This window comes from Phoca vitulina, unplaced genomic scaffold (assembly GCF_004348235.1).
Source record: "Phoca vitulina isolate PV1807 unplaced genomic scaffold, GSC_HSeal_1.0 scaffold7, whole genome shotgun sequence".
In the NCBI taxonomy this organism is placed as follows: domain Eukaryota; kingdom Metazoa; phylum Chordata; class Mammalia; order Carnivora; family Phocidae; genus Phoca; species Phoca vitulina.
The window spans coordinates 42824101-42850181 of NW_022589710.1; the positions used below are offsets into that span (position 1 = coordinate 42824101).

The window sequence follows — 26081 nt, forward strand, 5'->3', positions numbered from 1 at the left end:
CTGTCATTTATTTATTTTTATTTATTTATTTTTTTAAAGATTTTTATTTATTTGACAGAGAGACAGCGAGAAAGGGAACACAGGCAGGGGGAGTGGGAGAGGGAGAAGCAGGCTTCCTGCTGAGCAGGGAGCCCGATGCGGGGCTCGATCCCAGGACCCTGGGATCATGACCTGGACGCTTAACGACTGAGCCACCCAGGTGCCCCTGACACCTGTCATTTAATTATTAGATGGGTTTCTGCTTTGTAGAGAAAAAATTTTAAATAGACAAACAAAAATTAATAAATTAAAATCACCTATCATAAGACAACTCCTATATAAAATTCTATTGTATATTCCTTTCAGCTAGTTTTCTATGCATACAGATATGATTTTCTTTTAAAAAGGAAGGGTCATGTTCTATTATTTTTGTAAATTGTGTACACTGTTCTTTGCACTTTGAAGATTGTCATGACTGTTTCTTTTGATACTAAACATTCTTTTTCCCTATATTTTAATGGCTTTATCTTATGAAAGTATAAAAATAATTGATTTAAATACCCTAATTCCTGTGCTGTTGGATTTTTAGGCTCCTCTGTTTTTTTAATTCCTCTTTTTGCTATTTAAACAGTTCTGTAAAACCGATGCTATTAACCATGTCTTATATACCTGTGATATTTCTTTAGGCAAAATCCCTGCGATTTGCATGTTTCTTGAAGAGTTGTGGTTTTACTGCCATTTTTTCTGTCTGGGTCTGAGGCAATTTTGTGTTCCCAGGTTGCAGTGAGGATTAAATGAGTTAAGTGGAAAATACTTAACAGTGCTTGGCATAGAGTAAGCAAACAATAAATTTTGGCATTTTTTTCTAGTGTATGTCCCCTGTCAAGTAAGCCAAGTTAATCATCAAGTAGCTCCTGTAAAATAAAGCATGGTTATATTCCTCAGGAAGATGAATTACATATTAATGACTTCATTTTATCAGTTCTCCTAAGTAGGGACCGTGAACATAGCAATCTCAATGTGTCGTCGTTTGTAGGGACAGAGTGTAATCTTGTAGATTTGAAAGCTTAATAGGAGCCCTTTCGTAGGTAGATTTATATGGAGACAAATGAAGGGGAAATTAGTCTTGTTAGAGGATATTAGTCATTTGTGGGGGGAACAGTGTGGTTAATTTCCAGACACTTGATGAGGGCAGGGATGTGGCTTCTTTCAGTTCACCATTTGTATACCAGTCTAGCATTTGGCCATAGCAGGCACTCAATAAATATTTGTGAAATAAATAAATATTTATAAATAACCATGTCTACGCGTCATTGAACGTATTGCCACGTATGTTGTAAACATAATGAAGGCTTCGTATAATGCACTGACAGTTGACAATGGAACTCTTGTCTGCAGAGTGGGCTGGAGGCTTTCAGGATTTTCTCCTGATTCTTACAGGATTGGAGAGTGAGCAGATTCAGAAATGCTGCAGGCGGCTGTCGCTTCTGTTGAACGCCCCACTCTATGCTGGTCAGGTTCTCTGAGTCCTCCGCTGTTCCCGCGTGGGAGCTCGCTCTGTCCTTACCGCAGCTGCTGGGGCTGATCTCACTAGGAAAATAGTGTTTCCTTTCTGCCCACCCATGAGGTTCGGTGTTTGATTAACATGTTTCCCATTTTCTGAGTGAAATACATAGGTCAATCCCCCTTGGATGAGGTGAGGATCTGCCATCATTTTACAAGCACTGGGTGGGCCTGGTGTCGAACCACAGGTTCTTTGTGAGGATGTGGTATCATTTGTAACCCTGGCACCAGCTTCCAGTCCGAGGGCATTCTCTCTGCACTGTGTCGACTCCCACATTGGAGAACATTGACAGTCATGAGAGGAATGACTTAGTTGCTGCTGAATTAAAAAAAAAAAGTCAGACTTACAGTATAAATGGATTTTACTCTTTTCAAAGTAGTGACCTTAGGATAGATGTAATCCTTTGATGCTTCCATTGATGTTGCTATTGCCCCGAACGTTCCTGGAATCCTTTTTAAGTTGCCTTCAGAGCTATGAATATGAAATATTCACATTCTTGTGAATATTTTTGAGTTGGACAAATATTCATTCTCTGTAGGAAGCTTTGATTTTTGGAAGGAGGAAAGCGCCAGAGGCGTTGAGTCCGGCTTCTGAAGTGCGTGCTGAGGGCTGGGAATACTGGTTCTGTCCAAGGCAAAGCAGGGTTTTAGACATCTTGTAATTATGTCATGGGACTTACAGGTGTGTTCCGAACATGACTTCTTTTGTAAAATAATGTTTCAAATTATAAAATACGTCAAGCCTAGAGAACACTACGGGACACTGTTTGACAGGCATGCTCCCAGCACTGACGTTAAACGGAGGCTAATGTTCTGCTGTATTTGTTGGCCTGTGTTCTTTCGTCTTTCTCTCCTCCCCTGTTCTTTCTTTGGCAGAAGATCTTGCAGGTACTCCTGAAACGCTGTCCTTCCCCACGCCCACTGCCCACCCTCCTTCCCTCTACAGTCACCCCTCCGCCGGAGTCGCTGTGCTTCATTCCCACATGTTTATGCCTTTTGGAGGGAGTGCTTTAAAATGTACACAACTTGTATTTTACTGTATGTATCCCTCTGACATCGTTTTTGAGATGTATCCATGTTGATTTGTTTTAATTGCTTTATACGAATAAATTAGTTTATTCGTCCACTCACCTAAGAGAAGGTTAAGATGATTCCACCCTTTTGCTGTTGCAGATCGTGCTGCAGTGAACATCTGTGTGCATATCTGCCTAGGAATACTTGCTAGGGATCGTCTGGCAAGTACCTGTAGGAGAAATCCCTAGTTCTAGAATATGCACATCTTCAATTCAGTGGATGTTTCCAAGCTGCTCTCCACAGCAATTGTAATTATGTTCCCATTTGCAGTTACTGTTTCCCTGCATTCTCTTGATTTATCACATTTTAAATATTTGCCTATTTGATTGTCACGCAATTGTATCTCCTCATTTTAGCTCGCATTTCTCTGCTCACTAGTGTGGTAGAGCATCTTGTCATCTGTTTGGTGGCCACCCGAGTTTCTTCATTTGTGAATTGTCCATTCATACTGCCATTGGCCTTTTTATTAATGATTTATAAGAATCATTTATATTCTAGATATTAATTCTTTGTCAGTTTGATGGGCTACAAATAACTTCGCCTAGTCTGTGGTTTATGTTTTTACTTTTTATTGATGTCCTTTATTCAACAGCAATGCTAAATTTTAATAGAGTATATTAATTTCTTTTGTGTGTGTGTGTGTCTTGTTTATGAAGTCCTCCTCTACCCTAATCTTATAAAAATATTTCTTATACCTTCTTTTAAAAAGTTTTGAAATGTAGTGTTTTACAGTGACTTAGAATTAATTTTTGTGTATTAGTATGACATTGGACTTTACTCTTTTTCCATATGGGTGCCAGTTGTCTCAGTTCTACACATTGAATCTTTTTAGTGCTGTCAGATACCACATTCCCATATGTATGTGAATGTGTTCTGTGGCTCTGTGTTCTTTGTGAAGGGTGTGTTTGTCTACTCTGCCCCAGCTGCTCTTTTACTTACTTTGGGCTTAAGTTCCACCTTCAGAATTGCTTTGACTACACCAGACTCTTTACACCTTCAAATGTATTTTCAGACTGTAGAGGCCTCGTTTTGCTTTTGTTGGAATTACTCAGACGTTTTACAGATACATGGTGAGAATTTATCCTCTTATGATACTGAGTCTTCTCATCCACAAATATAGACTAGTTGTGTTTGTTTAGTTCTTTCAATAGAATTTCATTATTTTTGCCATACTTCTTACATATCTTTGTTAATGTATTCCTAAGTATCCCATAGTTTATATTGCTCTTGTTAATGGCATTGTTTTATTATCCCTTCCTATTGTTGCTGGTATATAGGAACAATATTTGTTTTTATATACCTTGCTGAATTCTCATGAATTTTCATGTTTTACTGTAGACACTCTTACATTTCCTATGTAGACAGATATGTAATCTTTTGATAATGACAGGCCTTTTCCCCCCCCTAAGTTGCATGACTAAAGGAAAACTGTCTCTCTACTTGGAACATTTCTGACACCAAATGTACAGATTTTCCCCACATTACATTCTCTAATTTTTTTGCAGACACAAACTGGATGTCCTACAATTTAGTTCAATTCTGACATTACCACGTGTTAAAGGATTCAGTCCCGCAAGACCACCCCCCACTTCAGACACCAATCACAACTCTGGGTCTCCCGTACTTCTAACTGACTGGCTATAAATTGGAGCACCTATTGATGTAGGAAAGATGTTAGGGTTTGGAGCCAATGGCCAAGAAAGAATTCCTGAGACATCTTTGGTGCAAAAAGTGGTTTTCTTAAAGCACGGGGACAGGACCTGTGGCCAGAAAAAGCTGCACTGGTTATATACTTTCAAGTTGGGGGACTAGGGGGTTAGGGAGAGTGTAAGTCTCTAAAGAATTTTAGAAGCAAGGTTTCCAGGAGCTTGAGGGGGCTAGCTATTGTTAGGAAGAAGTCATTTATTACTGTCTAGTAAACCCTTAGTCATGAGACCCCTCAGATGTATATCAGTGGGCCATATGCTTGGGGGATGATTGCCAACATATATCTTGGGGGGAGGTAGAGATGAAGTTTCCAAAGGAATTTTTATATGTTAAAGTAGATTCACAGGATCCTGAGGGTCAGGCTAAGATTGCCTTTTGCCCTTAACAAAGTATTAACATCGAGGCAGCTGAGTTCCTAGAGGAATGTCACTCTGCCTGTTCCAAGGACTTGTCAGTGGGCTGTAAGTAGTAAGGAAATTTAATTTTTATCTTTTGCCTTTGTTTCCCACATCACCTATGATCCCTTCCTCAGGTGTGATAATTTGCTAGAATGGCTCGCAGAACTCAGGAAAGTGCTTTACTTACTATTACTGGCTTATTGTAAAGGATACAACTCAGGAACAGCCAAATGGAAGTGATGCATAGGGCAAGGTATGGGGGTGAGGGTGAATGGAGCTTCCACGCCTTGTCTAGGTGCACCACTCTCTTGGCATCTCCATGTACTTGCCAACCCAGAAGCTCTTCAAACTCCATAATTTTGGTTTTTTTTTTTTTTGGAGGTTCCACTACATAGGCATGATTGGTTAAATAATTGGCAATTGCTGATTGAACTGCTGATTGAACTCAACTCCAGCCCCTCTCCCCTCCCCACTGGTAACCAGGATCATTCCTCAGGAGTCATTTCATTAGCATAAACTTAGGTATGGTTCAAAGGGCTGATTATGAATAACAAAAGATACTACTCTTAAAAATTCCAAGGGTTTTAGGAGCTCTGTGCCAGGAACCAAAAACAAAGACAAGTATAAATTTTTTATTACATCACAATATCACAGTGACTTTCACTTATTTTTCTTGTATTAAGGTGCTGGCCTGTATTTTTAATACACCGCCTTTATAAATAAAGTTTTATTGAAACACAGCCACACTCATTTGGTCTATGGCTCATTTTGCATTACAGTGGCAGAAATTGACTAGTTTGGATGGCAAATTTCTAGTTTGCAAAGCCTAAAGTATTTGCTATCAGACCCTTTACATAACATTTCCTGAGGAGTGACAGAACCTTCTTGTCTTATTCCTCATTTTAAAAGGAGAGCTTGTAATGCTGTACCATTAGGAATGATGTGCCTATAGATTGGTTGATGTGTGTTCTTTATTGGATTAAGAAAATGTCCTTCTGGTCTTAGATTTGTAAGAAGTGTTTTCTTGTTTGTTTTGTTTTGTTATTTTAAAAAATCATGAATGAATATTGAATTTTATCAAATGTGCTTTTAGCATCTAAGAAGATTTGTTTTTCTCTCCTCTTAAACATACTTAATTATATTCTCTTTTAGATTATTCTATTTCCAGTTCTTGGAGCTAGAATTCTCTTGTTTAATGTGCTTCTGTAACTTGTAAGCTTAGTGGGCCTGATTTTTCTGTGGGAATTGTCTGGGTCATGGGTCATGGGAGTTTTTGCTCTAGATTTTCCTTGCCTCTTTTGGCCTAGACCAATTGTTATGTTAATTTCTCAGGTTGGGCATTTTTGGACCATGCAGGTAGCCTAAAATTGTACCCCAGAAACAGAGATCTGGGGTTTAGATTTTGCAGGGAGCTTTTTGTCCTCCTTTCCTGATGTTAAACAGAGACTTATGAGCGGTCTGAGTTGGGGGGAGAATGCTTTTCAGCCCATTTTCCCCTTTGTGGGGCCTTCCTTAGGGCAGCAGCAAGAATTCTACCTTGGGCAGGCCCTTTGGGCTTTGCTTCTGGTCCCTATGTGCTAGTTGACATCTAAACCCTTGCTTTTCCTGGATCGATACTTGTTCTACGCCATCTTCTTCCCCATGACTTCCCTTACCCCTGGGGGAAGCTGCCCAGTTGATTCCTCTGCTTACTTCTGCTTTTCTGTTGCTGCTTCATTTCTGGCACCTGTTAATTTCTCCTTCATTATTGCAGGTTTAATTATGCATTTAAAAAGCTGGTATTTCCAGGTGCTTGTAGTAGGAATATGTGAATGTGTCATCTTAGCTTACCATGTTGCTGAAATGAGAGTCTGCTCTCTAAATGCAATTTCAGCAATCAAAAAACAAAAGCGAAGCAAAATCCAAGAAAACAAAAAACAAAAAACAAATCTCAAAAACTGGATCCCTAAAGGAACTAACTGTGAGCCAGGCAGCATGCAAGGTGCTTTTCTATCAGCTCATATAATTCTTACAAAGTCTTCATAACTCTTTTTAAATGGAAAAGTTAAGTAACCAGCCCAGCAGTCAGCCAGAGGCTGAGCCAAGCAAGGAACTCAGCTTTGTCAGACATTCCTTCCTCTTAAATGGCCCGAACAGTGGTAGCACTGGGTATTAAGTGTGCCCCTTCTCAAAGTGACTGCTGTGAAGGTCAACACTATTTTCTATCTAATGTTCCTAATATATTGACACAATTGTCTCACCTGGTAATTCTAGAGTAGAATCGTGATTGCATTTGTGAGAATTTGCAATTTCAGGTAGATTCAAATTAATCTGAAAAGCAGGTTTTTTTAGGGGTTTTCAACAGTTGAAGAAGGAACATGGGTACACTTCCTTTTCAGCATAACAGAGCCTCAGGGAATTAATGGGGACCTGTCATTTCCCGTGTTGGTAAGATTTTGGAGGAATGTATCTTACTCCCAGATCTACTAAGACATGTTTTAAGGATATGTCGTCATGCCTGTGGTTTCTGGAAGGCCACAGAGAGTTGGATTTCTATATCCCCTCTTGGTTTGTTTATTCACATTCTGAAATCAAGGCCTCTATAAAGATGGAGTCTGTGGTCATTATATTTTGTGATTAGGAGATTGCAGATGGCTAACGCTATAATCTCACTTAATGGTTTGAGGATGGACTCCAGAGCGCTCCACCACCACTCACCCTTGTTCACCATCTAATTTAGCAACATCTAACTTAAATCGAAAGACAGCCCTGGAAATTTTTGCTCAGTGCTTGTAAGAGCATTCTGGAATATTGCACGTTACCTGATGCTTCCTGAGAGGAGGTGCTTGAGCCGTCATGGCCTCTCTGAGCCCTGATCTGTTATGTAGGAGAGGTTGAGAAGTGGTGGAACTTCCCTTCCACCAGCAGCATTGACCTGTTTCACTGTGAAGTTGTGTTAATGACTTTGCCAAAAATTTTCTCAGTGCATGATAGGCATATTTCCTGGAGGAGCTGATCTTGCAATCCCATATATCTGGAGCAGTCAATTATGAATCTGCTAATTTGCTTGAAGTTTGGTCTCCCAGCTAAGTGAGCTCTTGTGAACTTTGCCAGAATCTGGATTTCCAAATGATTTGACAAGAGAAAAAGGAAAGATTGGGCCAAAGAAGCCATCACAGGTCAATTTTGTATAGTTAGAAATTTGCTCAGCCCAAGCTCCTTGCTTTTCTGTTGCCAGAAAATACCCTTTCTTCCCCTTTCGTAGCTGTTAACCTGTCCCAAGGAAAACTAGTTTTGCCTCTTTTTTCTGTTTTCAGCAGTAGCATGTGGAAAAGCCTCCAGCTACCTGGTCTGCGATGTGGCCTCCCTGGGACACATCTCACCTCTCTTCCCTACCCTAAAAAAGGCCCAGCCTTTCTAATCTATATAACCCCAGTGGCTCTATTAATTCTTCTTCCTCTTCCTGGTGGGTAAGTGTGACTTCTCCCAGGTATAGTACTGCCCATCTGTCTTTCCCTTTTTATAATTTTTTTGAGATATTCACCAATAAATGCTAATCTTATTGAATTTGAATGTGTTTTATATGCCATGCACTCTTGAAAACATGTTAATAACAACAGCTAATCTATACTGAGCATCTACTGTGTGCTAGGCACTGCTTTAGCCACAAGGAATATGGAGCAAAAGAAAACAGAGGCTGTCCCCCTTGGAGCATATGTTTTATTGAGCAGGCAGCCAGACAGTAAAACCCACCAGGAAACAAACATGTACTGTGTCAGGTAGTTTCATGTGCTCTGCAGAAGGGGTGGAGAGTGACGATGTGTGTAGGGGCTGGTTGGGGAAAGTTTCTGTGATGGAGGGATATTTGGGAAGGGCAGAGTCTCCAAGGGATGGAAGGAGCAAACCCAGTTTGCTTCAGACCTCTTCCTCCCCAAGTCTTGCCGACTTAGAACCTGTCCCATGTGGAACCCCACTCTCCCCTCCCTGTCTCTGCTGGTGGCACTGCTTTCTCCCAGAGCCCAGGCTCTAGGCCTGAAACTGACCCTTCCCTCCTCTTTCCTTATCTAAATCACCAAGTCTCTTTGACTTTTTTTGAAATATGTGTGGCCGCAAACCCTTCATTTCCACTGCCTTTGTGGGAAGGACACTATTGCTTGGTTGAACATGTTGCCATTCCATTTCAGAATTATGGTAACAGCCTCCCAAGTGATCCCTCCCAGCGGATAGGCTCTGTCTTCCTCCGCTCTACTACCACCAATGTGCTGGAACACATAAGCCATCGTTTGAGTACTGACTCGGTGCCAGCCATGGGATCTTCACAAGGACTTGGTGATGCTGGCATTATTCCCATTCTGCTGAGGAGGAAACAGACTTTCTCATAGTCAGTCGCTCACTGATCCAGTAAGTGGTAAAACCAGGATTTGAACTCCCATCTGACTAAATCCACAGGCCTTTCCCAATCTCAAGCCTGGGCTGCCTCTACCTTGCCATTATGTGTGATCAAGACCCCACTTTGATCTCTTACCTCCTTTGCTCAGAATTCTTTCATGTTTCCCAGCATCTGCAGGGAAATGTCCAAATGTTTTGGAATAGTATTCAAAGGCTTTCATAACTGGGCCATACTCCACCCGTCTTCCAGTTTTACATCTGACTTCCCTCCAGTGACAACCTTTGCTGGGCATACACAAATGTGTTACATAGGTAAATATACCTGGGCTCACAAGGTGAGTACGTTTTCATTCCCTCTGTGTAAACTCACTCTCTCTTCATGCCCCAGCTCAGACTTACCTCCTCTCAACCTGGATCCATCTCTACCTCGAGCCTCCACTCAGTTAGAAGGGGTGTCCTGCCTGTTCCAGGCCAGTCCCAACTTCAGATGCCAGGCCATCCCCCGAGCACCTATAGCCCTCCCAGTCCTGATCACCAACCTGCCATCTCCACTAATTTCCTTAGTACTTTTTCACATGTGATCCTAAAATACCGAGAAAACTTATGCATACAAAATGAGTGTAACTTTTCTAAGTAAGGGCCTCCGGAGATATATACTTATTTCACTGAAGCTTCTCAGAGCTCAAAATACATTTGGAGGAGCTCCCTTTCTAAATTGCCTCCCAGCTACCCAAGAAAGTCAATTTCCTTCTTTAATAGCTACGACTCATTTTTGGACTCATGATGACATGAACCCCGTTCAGTCACCTATCTGAGTCATCAGTAGGGACTCCATTTGAAATTTGACTATTTCCCTAAATCAAATTTATCCTCAAGGGATTAAAACTAGATATTCACTAGAATGTGCTACGGGAAATTCTGAAATAAGAGTTCTGAAAATGTCTGCTTAAAATGTCAGGGGATGAAACTGGGAGAAAGGCAGGACCAGAATGTTCCTTTTATTTCTTAATCCATTGTCTTTCACTTGTCTGTTTCTTAGCAGAAGGAGAGGGAGAAAGGGAATCGTGGAGATGAAAAGGGAAACATTCCCAGGCAGGTTGAGTCATGGGAAGCAGTTAAACCATACAAAAAAGAAAATGAACAACATTCCCCTCCAAATCCAAGCCTTCCTCACGGGAGGATTGGGCAAGAAATTTCATTTTGAACATGGAATGAGACCCGTTCCTGGTACAGCTGTAAGGATGGATAATAGAGGCAGGAGGAATGAGGTGGAAAGGCCTTGGTGCACTCAAGCAAAGGAGTGCCATTTATTTGCAGGCAATTCTCCTGAGGTGAGGGAGGTTGGGAGGTCAGAGCTTGGTCCAAGTTAGAGCAGGATCTTGATCTCTGCTGTTCTGGCTACATGCACCTGCATTACTCAGGTGCTGTCTTGATCATGTGCTCATTGAAAGCTGCCACTGAATCTTTTTTTTTTTTAATTTGAATTCAATTAGCCATATATAATACATCAATAGTTTCAGATGTAGAGTTCAGCGATTCATCAGTTGCATGTAACACCCAGTGCTCTTCACATCATGTGCCCTCCTTAATGCCCATCACCCAGTTACCCATCCCACCACCCACCTCCCCTCCAGCAACCCTCAGTTTGTTTCCTATAGTTAAGAGTCTCTCATGGTTTTTCTCCCTCTCTGATGACTTCCCATTCAGTTTTTCTCCCTTCCCCTATGATCCTTTGTGTTGTTTCTTATATTCCACATATGAGTGAAACCATATAATTGTCTCTGATTGACTTACTTTGCTCAGCATAATACCCTTCAATTCCATCCACGTTGAAGTAAGTGGTAAGTATTCATTCTTTCTGATGGCTGAGTAATATTCCATTATATATGTACATACACACACACACACACACACACACACACACACACCCCACATCTTTATCCATTCACCTCTCGATGGACATCTCAGCCCTTTCCACAGTTTGGCTATTGTGGACATTGCTTTTATAAACATTGGGGTGCAGGTGCCCCTTCAGATCACTACATTTGTATCTTTGGGGTAAATACCCAGTAGTGCAATTGCTGGGTCATAGGGTAGCTCTATTTTTAACTTCTTGAGGAACCTCCATACTGTTTTCCAGAGTGGCTGTACCAGCTTGCATTCTCACCAACAGTATAAGAGTGTTCCCCTTTCTCTGCATCCCCGCCAACATTTGTTGTTTCCTGACTTGTTAATTCTGACTGGTGTGAGGGGGTATCTAATTGTGGTTTTGATTTGTAGTTCCCTGATGCCTAGTGATGTTGAGCATTTTTTCATGTGTCTGTTGGCCATTTGTATGTCTTCTTTGGAGAAATGTCTGTTCATGTCTCTGTCCATTTCTTGACTGGATTATTTCTTTTTGGGTGTTGAGTTTGATAAGTTCTTTATAGATCTTGAATACTAGCCCTTTGTGTGTAGTGTCATTTGCAAAAATCTTCTCCCATTCCATGTGTTGCCTTTTTATTTTGTTGACTATTTCCTTTGCTGTGCAGAAGCTTTTTATCTTGATGAAGTCCCAAGAGTTCATTTTTGCCTTTGTTTCCCTTGCCTTTGGAGAAGTGTCTCACAAGAAGTTGCTGCGGCCGAGGTCACAGAGTTGTTGACTGTGTTCTCCTCTAGGATTTTGATGGATTCCTGTCTCACATTTAGGTCTTTCATCCATTTTGAGTTTATTTTTGTGTGTGGTGTAAGGAAATGGTCCAGTTTCATTCTTCTGCATGTGGCTGTCCAATTTTCCCAACACCATTTGTTGAAGAAACCGTTTTTTTTTTCCATTGGACATTCTTTCCTGCTTTGTCGAAGATTAGTTGACCATAGAGTTGAGGGTCCATTTCTGGGCTCTCTATTCTGTTCCATTATCTATGTGTCTGTTTTTATGTCAGTACCATACTGTCTTGATGATTACAGCTTTGTAATAGAGCTTGAAGTCCGGAAAGCTGCCACTGAATCTTATTCTTCTTTGTACATCCAGCACTTAGCACTTGTCTGGTGTGTAATAAGGACTTAGTAAATATTTTCTGAATGAATAAATAACAAATAATGAATGAATTGCTAGAAGAAATCCAGAGGCTAATTTTGCCCTGTCGTTTCTGGTAGCAGCCACTAGGTGGTGCCTTCCTGAGAGCAGGAGCGAATGAAGTCTTGACTTTCAGTGGATAACCTGAGAGAACCCTTAGGTCTTTCCCAGAACCCTCACTGGAACGCATGCCCTCCAGCAATTCACCATACTTTCTTATTCCTGATGTTGAATGTGCATATAGAATTCAGGTATGTGGCTAGCCCTGGCTTTCTTTACTCGGGTCAGTTTCACAGGAGACCCATAAGAATCCTTTAGAAGGTTTTAATTTATGGCTCAACTTTGGGATGTGGAACCAGTTCTACCCCAGGCCTGCACTGAGTCAAGTGGGTTCCCATTGTTCCTGATTATCCCCTGTTCTCCAAAAGAACTCATACTCCTATTGATCCTGTACTTTCTCCGAAACTCTTTTCCGAAGTCACTGATAGCCTTATACTCAACTTTGGCAGCCTGTGGATTGAAGTGTTGGGTAACCCTGCATATTTTAAGCTGCTCCCTGATGAGTACCTGCTCTGTGCCTATGACTTATATGTTGAAATTCTCAGAGCAGTTTCATAAGATGGGCATAAATCAGCTCAGTAGGCTTAGGCAGCTTTCCCAGAGTGACACAACTAGTAAGTGGGAGAGAGAAGATTCAAACCCAGGGCCATCTCCCCACAGGCCTTACTGTGGTCTTTATTACATTTCACACAGAGCACGGTTTAATATATCTGTATTAATGAGATCCAGGGACAATAATGATATAATAAAATTCAGATAATGTGAAACAATGTCTTGTAGAGGAAGTATAGTTCACTATCAGTGTGAGCAGATACACTCCGCTCTTGTCAGTTTTCAGACAGTTACAAAGGGATAAATACTCAGCCTGAGGCTCCTTTGTGACCATAAACCTAATTAAAGGTACTAGAGATTTTGATTGGTAAGAGCTGGGGGCAATACTGTTGAGTGAAATGCTGTGTGTATGTGTATGTGTGTGTGTGAGAGAGAGAGAGAGAGAGAGAATGTTAAATCTTATGAAGACCTAGAAAACTATCATTTTTGCTGGGACTGGACTTGGGCAAAGCAACAGCGTAGATGGACTTTACCTTGAAACTCAAGGCCTGTAGAGTCCTCTGCCCCAGCAGGTCCAGTTCAGTGTCTGAGTGTCCCTTTAAAACTTATCCTTTGTCTTGCTGTTGTCGGGTTTCTGCTATATGAGTTAGTTAGACAGGGTTAGTCAAATAAGTAGATCAGCATAGCGCACTTGCTAAATAGTGTTTCTTTTGGGAAAAAATGATTTAACTCAGTTAACATATCTGCAGGCTTGGGAGATGCTAATGCTGGGAACATCAGGAGGAGTTGGCCTGTGTGAGGGGGGGATGAAGGGAGGTGAAACTCCAGGGGGTAATGAGGGCTGTGGTTGCGGGGGTTGGAGGGGGTATGAGAGGATTTGGGGTCAAGAAGACCTCTTGGAGTCTTTATTTCAGACCTCGCTTTGTCCCTTTCCATAGGGCCAGGCCCGAGCATCCTAGATTTTATGATCTGAAATGTTTTCTTTGAACCTTTCAGAGACCTTCCAAGTAGTAATGTACATGATTCATATTTTTGAACACTTGACATGCTAGAAACTGGGTGTTATTTCCATAATCCTCAGAGACTTTGGGAGGTAGATACTGGTGTTCTTTCCTCCCACTCTTCTTTCAAATAATGAAATGGAGATTCAGGAAGGCAATAAGCTAGGCCAATGGCAGTCCAAGTTCAAAGCCAGGACTGCATGATTACAAAGCCATGCTCTTCACTTCTATAGTATGCTCTGAAAATAAAGAGGCAAACCTTAAAAGTGCTTATTATCAGTAATCCTGCCAAAAAAACATTAATTTATTCATTCAACAGTGAATGTGCCAGGTGCTGTAGTAGGTACTGGGGATATCAGATGAATAAAACAGACAAACCTGATCACATGGAGCGTATTTACCTTTACAGAATAATAAAATAAGATTTCCCACAGACTGAGGAGAAGCCTGATTGTTCTGTAGCTATGGTGACAGGTGGCCATCAGAACCAATTTTAAATCTGTTCATGAGGTCAATACCAAATTGTCTTGGGAAAAGCTGGTTTTAAAACCAACCAGTATCAGCTCCTCACTTCCGAAAGTCAGCCAACCTGGGATGGATACTCTCCAGAAAACCTGCCTCTGAGTGCCAGCTGATCCACAGTAGCCTCACCTGAGCACCCACCTGATGTTAGCCCACATTTGCCTCTGAACATCTGCCAATCACAGAATTCCACGATTTCCAAAGCCTTCTATGAGATCAGCCACCTGTTTTGCTTGGAGGTACCTTTTGGCCGACATTGCTTATCTGTATTATAGTGAACAATAAATTCGGTCTTGTGGTTCGATTTCAGATCCTGAGAGGTGTTCTCGTTGTCCTTTGATAAAACAAACGAGTGTACCACATCAGGTAGCATCTGGCTACAGAGAAAACAGCACAGGCAAGAGGTTGGAGCATGACCGGGAGGGAGCTGTTTTAGATGGGAGCTCAGAAGAGCCTCTTTTGTGGCAGAATATTTGTAGAGAGACTGGAATGACCAGAGAAGTGTCCAGACATGTGCAGGTCTAGACCCAGAGCTTCCAGAAAGTGGGAAGAGGCATCGAGGTCGGAGAGGATGCCTGTGCATGTGGGGAAGGAGTAGAAGACGAGGCTGGAGAGGAAATGGGTGGTAGCTGATTCTTCAGGGCTGGGGTGGGGGTGGGGGGTGGGGTTTGGATTAGGTGTACTGGGAAGGCAGAAAACTACCCAGGAATGGACCATGTTCTCTGCTTTAAAAATGATGTGCACATGCTTGTGTATGTATACGTGTGTACACAAGCGTACATGCAAATACATTCTGAAGTCAGGTTCAAGGATCCTTTTGGTCTCTAACAGTGTTTATTATGCCACTGATCATGTGAGTCTGTGTGCCCTCCACAGCATGCTGCTGAACCTGCCTACCCTCCCCAACTGGGAGTCCCATAAACAAGGTGCTTTTACTACCACAAATGTCGCCCAGTGACAGGCAATCAGTGGTGTTAAAAATTGTGGGTCTGAGAGGTTGTTTACTTCATTAGAAAGCTGCTGTATTGTCTCAGGTACTGGGGTTACATAGGGTTCCAAGATACTATGAAACCTGCCCAAGAATTGGGGTTGGTCTACTCCTAAATATATTAGCCCATTGTTTTCCTTAGTCATCACATGAAGCTCAATGTCTGTATTTTGCCTTCATGATTTATCCTGCTCACTATTCTGACAGAAGGAGATAGAGGCCAATCAAAGACTGAAATATGGTCCATTTTTATTTTTTATACACAGTTAGTTGTTTCTTCGGCAGGTTTACTTGACCATCTTCTGCTGGGAATGTCTTTGTTAGTTAATTCATGAAACATGATTGAAACTGCTCTAGGATATGAATCCCATATGTGCTCGTTCTAGTTCCGGGGATTGATGCTGCTCTGGGTGACTGCATGTTTGTGCTGCTGGCTCTTGCTGACGTTGACATTGGATTTACACTGTGCAATGACAAGGCCGGTCTTGCAGCTTTGTGTGGGTTGGTAGGTTATTCTCTGATTCCTGGCGGTTTTGCTCTTACAAAAGCATTAACTCAAATTTGGCTGGAAATTGTTCTCCTTTTCATCAGTCACCACTGCTGAACCTATCCCTTCAGCCACACCTCCAAACTACCTTGGACACTTGGGTATGTGTTTTGCTTTTTCATATTTGCATTGCAGCCTTGTCCGTGGACACTCCCTCCCCAGATGGGCAGTTGTTTGCTGAATTCCTGAGTACCAATTACATTGAATGGCAGGAAATAAAAAGACAAGCAAGGAACTAGTAGATGTTCAGAGGGTAGGCCTGTATCATTCTCCCTTCTTAGCTAATACCGCTTATTGTTATTTCTGAAAGGAGAATTTATTTAAACATATTAAATGCTGTGGATAGTGACTTTTATGTTTGTCATAAAAAGATCACTGCTATTGCTTCCCTTCAAAATGCAATGAGTAAATCTCTTAAGAAATATCTTCATAATATAGTTCCAAAGGACATGCATCCTTCTGTTACATGTTACTAATGTAGTATTGTTGTTATTGTTTTAATTAGCACAGAGAGATCCCATTCTGAGGTTGTGTCTGTGCTCCATTGTAATGTGTCTGTTATGGGTCCAGATGTCTTAGGGGATTCAATGCAGGTAGCTGAAGTATCTAGAGAAGGCTTAGTGCTTGTTTGGTTTTGTGGCTCTGGTGAAATTCTCAGAAGATAGAGTTGAAAAATAAGCATGGGTTGACTCTTTTCTTTGTTACTTTTGGTTGTCTAGTGAATCAAAAAACTGTGGAGTCTTCTTGAAGTCTTTCTGACAGTTCCTCATCTGTAGGTCCAGTTGTAATTGAAATATGACCTAAATGGTTGTCATCATGAAACACAGAATCCCTGTGACCCATTAGCTGGTTTCTGGCATAATATGGGCTCTTATTATTTGGGTTCCATTGATAAGTTAGGCAGGATTATATTTTATTAAGAATCTCCTATCATTAGGAATAGTCGACAGTGGATGGATAACGTACTGGATGTGGACACTGATTGTAAGTCACAGTGCCAGCTGTAGCAGGATCCAGTGTCTCATGATCCCCCTTGCAGTGACCGCTAGCTGGGTCTCTGTTATGGAGGCCTCTGGTTTCAAATGCAGCAGCAACTGCATAATCCCTGTCAGCCAAAGACTGCAAGTCTTGCTGGAAGTTGTCTAACAGTGGCCTTGATGATTGTTGACATACATTTATCTTGTCACTTGGCCATGTAAGGAAATTAGAACCATCGCTGTATTTTAATGCATCAAGCTGTGCATCCTCTGAATGTGATTCAAGCCCTGGGCTTCTTGGTCATAGAGGTATTGAGACCACCTGATACTCAGTGATATGGACTACTGTGAAAGTTCCCAAGGCTTATTCTGGGTTCTAAAGTTGTATCCTTACAGAGAGGCTCTTCATTGGCGTCTGCATCCAGCACCCAAATATTTCAGTCATTACATTATATATAAATGGACTAAATGTTGAAATGAAAAAAACAAAGACTATCAGATCGATTTTAAAAATTTTCAGGGGACATATTCAGAAGATAAGGGAATAAAAGTTTAAAAAATAAAAAGGTGACAAGATATGTCATGCAAATACCAAAGGAAAGCAGATATCACTTGATAGCATTGTTGATCATATCATGGATGTGGTTGACTATGGTCTGGGTTTATACTTTATGTCATATGTTTTCATAATCAGTGTTTCTTATAGTTAGGAAAAAATTATCAAATTTTTGACTACTAGAAAATATTTCATAATTGTAGCTGATTTCTTTCTTTCTTTCTTTCCTTCCTTCCTTCCTTCCTTCCTTTCCTTCCTTCCTTCCTTCCTTCCATCCATCCATCCATCCATCCAAAAATGTAGGCTTTTTGCTGCCTCTGAAGGGGCCTTTCAACCATGGTGCTAACTACTATGTATCATTATGTAAGATAAGTGGACCATAAATACTTTAAGTCATTCTAAGTTAATTGGAAATATCTTGTGTTAGCAATATCATTATCAGCATGGTAAAAGGGGTAGGGAGATTGCAGTAGAAATCAAGTTCCCTGGGGAATATGCTCTACAGCTAAAAGTAAAGTAATTTTTTCCTGCCCAGTGACTTAGCTTATTTCTCAGTAAAACAGGTCAATGATGTTCTTTAAGTAAAGCAATATTTAATTGGATTGATTTGTACCTGATACAGATTCAGAGGCCTGAATAGAACTAGATATTGAACTGGGAATCTGGAAAGGAGAAGAAATTAGAACTTTAGCAACAAAAACTTTCTAGTGTTTGAGCTTAGTTAATACAAGATATAAGATATATACAACCTATGTTAGGTTGCAAGCTTGTGGATAATCATAAATATATAAATAGATTAAAACATTGGCCAAGTAGCTCCCATTTTTGAGGGGAGCATGTTTATATGAAAGGATAATCCATTCTTTCTGGAAAACTTTTCATTTGCAAATATTAAATGATAGAGTTCCCTTCTGAACTTTTTTATTGTGACCTCTATGCTTGATAAGAATTGTTATTCTACCCATTAAAGGTAATCTATGAATGCATGCGATAAAGAGGTAGGAAAAATTCCCCACATAGTCCTCAAAAGACAATCATTATCAATATTTGGGTGTGTGTACTTTTATTCTTTTTCTAGGAATAGGATGTCTATAAAAGTAGAGGTACACTTATAGAGTATACAATTTTTATTGTATTCTTTTATATTATTTAATGTAATTAGAATTTTTTTCCATGGAGTGGACACTATATCAGTCTAAATACTGTGGTAATATAATTCCTCAAATTTTAGTGACTTCACACAATAAAGGTTGTTTTTTTGCTCATGTTACATGTCTAATGTAGATTGACAGAGAAACTGCTCACTCTAATTCAGGGATCCATGCTGACACTGATGGAGGCTTCATTTAGACACAAACATTCACAGTCACCAAAGCAGAAAAAAATATGGCCACACGGCACTGGCTTTTAAAGTCTTCCTAGAAGGGAAACATCATTTGCTTACATATCTTTGATCAAAGCAAGTCACATGGCCAAGCTAACTTCAAAGAAGGTGGGCAAGTGCAGTCCTACTATGTGCCCAGAAGGAAGAAAATTGGAATATTTGGGAAGAGTTCTGATGATTATCCCAGATGACCACTGAAAATATTTTTTTAAACAATTGGGATAATTTCCCAATGAATGTCTATGCCATAGTTTACAGAGTTAGCTCTTCTGTTTATGTTTCCAATTAATACTTTATTAGTAATGCTGAAATGAACATTTTGGTTATGGTCACCATGCCCCCACCCTGCCCCTTCTTTTGGACACCTCAGTAATTCTTATAAATTATAGACTAGATTAAGTTCCCCTCTATATACTTTGTAGCATTTAATTTCTGCCACCACACTCTAAGTTTCATATAGAGACCACACCTCTCTTTTTCAGAGCTGTGTCATCTAAATGGAACATCATAAATGCTAAGTATACATTGATGAAGGAATGACAAATTATAAGAGGATGGTAAAGCTATTATTAAGGCTTTTTCTATGTATTGCCAAATTACTTTCCCAAAGATCAATTCACTACCTGTTGCTATCACTGGTTATTTTTCTTCTTTGTTAAATGGAAAGGCAGAATAAATAGCATTTTTCAGCATTTTAATTGGCATGTCTTTGATTAATATTAAGATTAGGTATTTTTCATACATTTAAAAAATTATGGTAAAAAACATAAAATTTACCATCTTAATGATTTTAAAGTATACTGTACAATAGTGTTAACTATACACACATTATTATGCTAAAGTTCTCTAGAACTTTTTCATTTCAAAAAATTAAAACTCTATACTCATTGAACCCTATTCTCCTCCCCCAAGCCCCTGACAACTCCCATTCTATTTTGTTTTTAAGAGTTTGACTATTTTTCATACCTAATATAAGCAGAATTATTCGTCTTATTGTGATTGGCATATTTCACGTAGCATAATGTCCTCAAGACTCATCCATATTGTAGCATATGACAGTTTTTTATTCTTAAGGCTGAATACTATTCCATTGTTTATGTAGATCACATTTTATTTATCCATTTATCCACTGATATACTTTTTTTTTTCTTTTACCTCTCATCTATTGTGAATGATTTGTAATGAACATGGGTGTGTAGATTATCTTCAAGATCTTTTGGATATATTTCCAAAATATATGGAAGTATGATTGCTAGATCATATGGTAATTCTATTTCTAAGTTTTTGAGGAACCTCCATACTGTTTTCCAAAGCAGCTGTACCATTTTACATTCCCACTAACAGTGGGCAAGAGTTCACTTTTCTCCACATCTTTGCCAATGCTTCTTCTTCCCTTCCTCTGTCTCCCTCTCTTTTTTTCTCTCTCTCTTCCTTCCTCTCTCTCTCTCACTCTCTGATAGCTGCCATCCTACTGGGCATAAGGTACTATTGTGATTTGATTTGCATTTCCCTGATATTAGTGATGCTGAGGATCTTTTCATGTTTGTTGGCCATTTTGTATATTTTCTTTGGAGAAATGTCTGTTCAAGTTCCTTGCCCATTTTTAATTAAGTTTATTTGTTTCTTTATTGTTGAGTTTTAGGAATTCTTTATGTATTGTGGATATTAACCTCTTATCAGATACATAGTTTGCTAATATTTTCTCCCATTTGGTAGGTTGCCTTTTGACTCTGTTGATTGTTTTCTTTGCTGCACAGTTTTTCAGTTTGATATAAGTTTGGTGTTATATCCAAGAAAGCATTGCCAAATCCAATGTCATGAGGCTTTCCCCTATATTTTCTTCTTGGATTTTTATCGTTTCAGGCTTTACATTTAGATCTTTAATCCACTATGAGTTAATTATTGTATATGGTATAAGATAAGGGTCCAACTTCATTCTTTTGTATATGGATATACAGTTTTTCCCAGTACCATGTGTTGAAGAGACTATTCTTTCCCCTTTGTGTAGTCATGGAACCCTTGTTTAAAATCATTTGACTATGTACCTGAGGGCTTGTTTCTGGCCTCTCAATTCTGTTATATTGGTCTATAGGTCTGTCTTTATGCAGTATCATATTGTTTTGATTGTTGTAGCTTTGTAATATGCTTTGAAATCAGTATGTATGAGGCCTCCAGCTTTGTGTTTCTTAAGATTTTTTGGCTATTTCAGGTCCTTTGTAATTCCATCTGAATTTTAAGATTTTTTTTACATCTGCAAAAATTGCCATTGGGATAGGGATCCCTGTGAATCTACAGATTTGGGTAGTATAGACATTTCAGTAATATTAAGTCTTCCAATCCATGAACATGAGATGTCTTCTTATTTGCATTGTCTTTAATTTGTTTCAGCAATGTTTTATAGATTTCAATGTATAAGTTTTCTGCCTTCTTTGTTAAGTTTATTCTTAAGTATTTTATTGTTTTCTATGCTATTGTAAATGGGATTGTTTTCTTAATTTCATTTTCAGATTGTTAGTATATAGAAACACGACTAATTTTTGCATGTTGATTTTTGTATTCTGCAACTTTGCTTAATTTGTTAATTGGAACAGGTTTTTTTCCCATGGAATTTATAGTTTTCTGTATCGTGACATCTGTAAAGAGAGATCATTTTACTTTTTCCTTACAATTTGGTGTCATTTCTTTTTCTTGCCTAATTGCTCTGGCTAAGACTTCCAGTAATGTGTTAAATAGAAGTTGTGAGAGTGGGCATCCTTGACTTGTACTTAGAGGAAAAGATTTTACTTTTTCACCACTGAATATAATGTTTGCTGTGAGCTTTTAATATATGACCTTTATTATGTTTAGGTGATTTCTTTCTATGATTAGTTTGTTATGTGTGTTTACCATGAAAATGTGTTGAATTTTGTCAAAAGCATTCTCTGCATTAACTGAGATGATCATGTGGTTTTTATCCTTTATTCTGTTAATGTGGTGTAACACATTGACTGATTTTCAAATGTTGAACCATCCTTGCATTCCAGGAATATTCCCACTGTCATGGTGTATAATCCTTTTAACATACTGTTGAATTCTATTTGCTAGTATTTTGTTGAGGATTTTTCATCAATATTCATCAGAGATATTGGTCTATAGTTATTTTTTTCTTGAAGTGTCCTTGTCTGGTTTTGGTATCAGGGTAGTGGGCCTCATAAAATGAGTTTGGAAGTGTTCCCTCTTCAAGTTTTTGGAGGAATCTGGGAAGGATTGGCATAAATTCTTTAAACTTTTGGTAGAATCCTTAAGTGAAATCCTTAAGTAAAAACCATGTGACTCCCATAATGTTGTATCTTGGTTCATCTGATAGTGTCCCATAAGTCTCTTAAGCTATCTCACTTTTCTTCATTTTGTTCTTTTCACTGGCCTGATTGGGTAATTACAAATGATCTGTCTTCAACTTCACTGATTTTTTAATGCTTTATCAAGTCTGTTGTTGAAGTTTTCTAGTGAATTTTTCAATTCAGTTTTATTCTTCAGCTCCAGAATTTGGTTCTTTTTTTATAGTTTTTGTCTCTTTGTTGATACCCTCGTTATGTTCACTCATCAATTTTCTGATTTTCTTTGGCTATCTCTGTTCCTTTAGCTTATTGAACTTCTTCAGTAAGATAATTTTGAATTCTTTTTCAGGTAATTAATAGATTTCCATTTTTTTAAGTTCAGTTCTGGAGATTTATTTTGTTCTTTGATAGGGCCATATTTCCCTTTTTCTTTTTATGCCTTGTTATTTTTGCTGGAATTTGGCCACTTAAAAAAACAGCCACCCCTCTTAGTCTTTATGGACTGGCTTCATATACAGGAAGACCACTGGTCAGCCTGGTGAGAGAATCTGGAGACTTCTCCAGCCTTTTCTGGGAATCATCTTCTCTGGGCTTGTGTGTATAATTTCCCAATCAGAGAGGTTTGCTGATTTCTTTTTCCAGAGCTCATTATCACTTGCTCTGTCTGGTATCTCTGCAGTACTATAGGTTCTTTGGTGCAGCAGCAAGCTACCAACCTCTCCATCTTTCTCAGTGGCCCGCAGGCATCTTAATTATGCCAGTCCCCCACCAGTGCTTTGAATCAGGCCCTCTGTCAGGAAGCCCCCTGAAAAGTCAGAATGTTGGAGATACATTTCACTCTTCTCTTTCCTTCCTAAGGGAGAAGCTGCAAGTTGGGTGTTTTTTCCTGATGACACTAAGCTATGCCAGGGAACGCCTATCACGGGTGAAATGCAATGGCTCTGTCTTACCAGTTTCAGTGAGATTGTTCTTGGCTTTGTGCTTGCCTGGGATACAGTGACTTCTTAACTGGTTTCTGAGGTTCTCATAAAGGCTTTTTGGACCATTGATAAATCAGTGTCTCTGAGGGGGAACAATATCTGGGGCTTCTTATTCTGCTGTCTTGCTGATATCACCTCTCAGGAAGATCAAATTTTATACCTGTCAGTGTAGGGGAGTGAAACGACTCTTGTATTGGGAGTCAGGAGATAAGGTTCCATGTCTGTTCCTGTAACTAATAGTAGAACCTACTGCTATCTTATGAAAAATTAAATGGTGCTAGAATAGAGATTATAACAGCATATTGTTGAAACTATGAAATCTGAAGGACTTTATTACTTATTTCCTGCCTACTCTCAGAGTTTCAATAGTGAAGAAATTTCCTTTGGTAATTTTGGTATTTTAAAAATTATGAGTCTAATGAATGCTTGCATATATGTGCATTAATTAATGTAATATATATTATATTAGTATAAGCATTCGTTCAGTTCGTAATTTAAAAACTACTCTGTTAAAATCATCTGTAACCGATTCAACTTGAGTAATGGCTGTTAACATTTTGGAATATTTCTTTTACATTTTGTATGTACCTGCATAATGTGTTCAAAATTACATAAATTTAAATGTTTTCTGTACACAGTTCTGTTCACTCTCTGATCACCAGACTTTATTTAATGAACTTTTTTTTCCATGTTAAGCATTTGGTGATTTTTCAATAGCCACATATTCTAAAATATGGCTGTATTGTACCTTATTTAACCATATAACCATATCTCATGTCTGTTTGGGGAGCTTATAAATATGAACATCTTTATAGAAATATTTTATATGCTTTTTTTTAAATTTAATTTTATTTACATTCAATTAACATGTAGTGTATTATTAGTTTCAGAGATAGAGTTCAATGATTCCTCAGTTGCATATAACACCCAGTGCTCATTACATCACACACGCTCCTTAATGCTCATCACCCAGTTATCCCATCCTCCCACCCACCTCCCCTCCAGCAACCCTGTTTGTTTCCTATAGTTAAGAGTCTCTTATGGTTTGTCTCCCTCTCTGATTTCATCTTATTTTATTTTTCCCTCCCTTCCCCCTCCTCTGTTTTGTTTCATAAATTCCACATATGAGTCAAATCATAGGATAATTGTCTTTCTCTGATTGACTTATTTCCACTTAGCATAATACCCTCTAGTTCCATCCACATCACTGCAAATGTTAAGATTTCATTTTTTTGATGGCTGAGTAATATTCCATTATATATATATACCACATCTTCTTTATCCATTCACCTATTGATGGACATCTGAGTGTATGCATTTTAAAATATGCTATTTCCTTCAAGTAGATTGTTAGAAATGAGATTCCTAGGTCAAGGAAGGGTGTAGACATGAGTGATTTTACACCATTTGCCAACTGTTGTTGAACAAAGTGGACAGTATCTATTACATTGCTCTTTTTCCTCATGCGTATTTAAACATTTTTAGGCTAATTTAATAATGAAAGTATATTGCATTTTATTTATATTCCTTGATTATTACCAAGCTTTGATTATTTCTTAGTTGTTATGCTTTTGTGGCTGATTTATTCTTATCCTTTTGCCCCTGTTTTTCTATTGAAATATTAGAAATTTTTCTTTCAATTAGTTTTTGCTCTTTATATATTAGGGCATTAATATTTTCTTAGCTTTGTGGTAAATATTTTTCCTTGATTTATGGCATATATAGCTTTTAATTTTATCTCATGTTCTGGCATGTTGAACCTTTTGTTTAGTCAAATTTATACAACTTTTCTTTAGTGATTTTCTTCCTTTGTGATTGTGCCAGCAGTACGTCTCAACCAGATATTAGATAAATCTCCATGTAGATTTTCTTTTAATTTTTAAATATGTATACATGTTTCTGACCTTCTTCTTGAAGAACTTCTTTTTGAAGAACTTCTTTTGACATTTTTTTGCAGGACAGGTCTGCTGAGAATGAGTTCCCTCAATTTCTTTTTGAGAAAGTCTTTATTTTTTCTTCACTTTGAAGGAAAATTTTGTTGGATATAGAATTCTTTTTTTCCCCAAGATTTTATTTATTTGAGAGAGGGGGAGAGCACAGAGGGAGAGTGAAAAGCAGACTCCCGGCTGAGCAGAGAGCCCAACATGGGACTTGATCCCGGGAACCTGAGATCATGACCGGAGCCAAAGGCAGACACTTAACTGACTGAGCCACCCAAGAGCCCCAACAAAACATTCTTCTTTATTTCTTTCTCTCTTCCTTCCATGGTAGGTATCTTCTTTTCCTTCCTTTTGTTTCCAATTTTTCTTTTCCTTCACAGTCACAATGGGTATAGAATTCTAAGTTGGTAGGGTTTTTTTTTTTTCTCCCCTAACACTTTAAACATTTTACTCCACTCTCTTCTTGCATGGTTTCTGATAAGAAGTCCGCTGTAACTCTTACTCTTGTTTTTCTATAGGTAAGATGATTCCTTTTCCCCCTTGGTTTCTTTCAAGATTTTCTGTTTAACTTTGGTTTTTGGTAGTTTGAACATGATAGCCTCGATATAGACTTTATGGTATTTATCCTGGTCAGTGTTTTCTAAGCTTCCTAGATAAATGTTTTGGTGTCTGTGATTAATTTTGGAAAATTCTCAGTCATTAATATTTCAAATATTTCTTTATCCTCTCTTTCTTCCCTTTCTGATTTTCCGGTTAAACATGTATTATACCTTTGAAATGTTTCCACAGCTCTTGTATGGTTTCCTCTTCTTTCTTCTCCTCTGTTCTTCTCATCTTCTTCATCCCATTCTCTTTCCATCTCTGCATTTCTATTTGGGAAATGGCTATTGACCTATTTTGAAGCTCTCTGATTTCTTCCTCAGCTGTGGCTAGTCTCCTTATGAGCCCATCAATGGCATTCTTCATTTCTGTTAGTGTGTTTGATTTTTCTCATTTCCTTTTGATTCTTTCTTAGTCTTCATCTCTCCACTGATATTACCTATTTGTCCTTGTATATTGTCTACTTTTCCCATTAGTGCCCTTAGCATATTAATCATAGTTATTTTTAAATTC

At 38.9% G+C, this 26081-nt stretch overlaps 2 protein-coding genes across 13 annotated transcripts in view; both read left to right on the forward strand.

The window, feature by feature from the left end:
• Positions 1 to 26081, forward strand: part of RGS6 (regulator of G protein signaling 6) — a 546094-nt gene that overhangs the window by 70828 nt on the left and 449185 nt on the right. The window lies entirely within an intron of this gene.
• LOC116632564 (60S ribosomal protein L34-like) overlaps positions 12370 to 26081 on the forward strand; it is a 74667-nt gene continuing 60955 nt past the window's right edge. The window contains exons 1-3 of the mRNA XM_032404523.1: positions 12370 to 12395; positions 12573 to 12673; positions 15654 to 15772. Coding sequence (XP_032260414.1) covers positions 12370 to 12395; positions 12573 to 12673; positions 15654 to 15772 — 246 coding nt within the window. The remainder of the gene's footprint in view (positions 12396 to 12572; positions 12674 to 15653; positions 15773 to 26081) is intronic.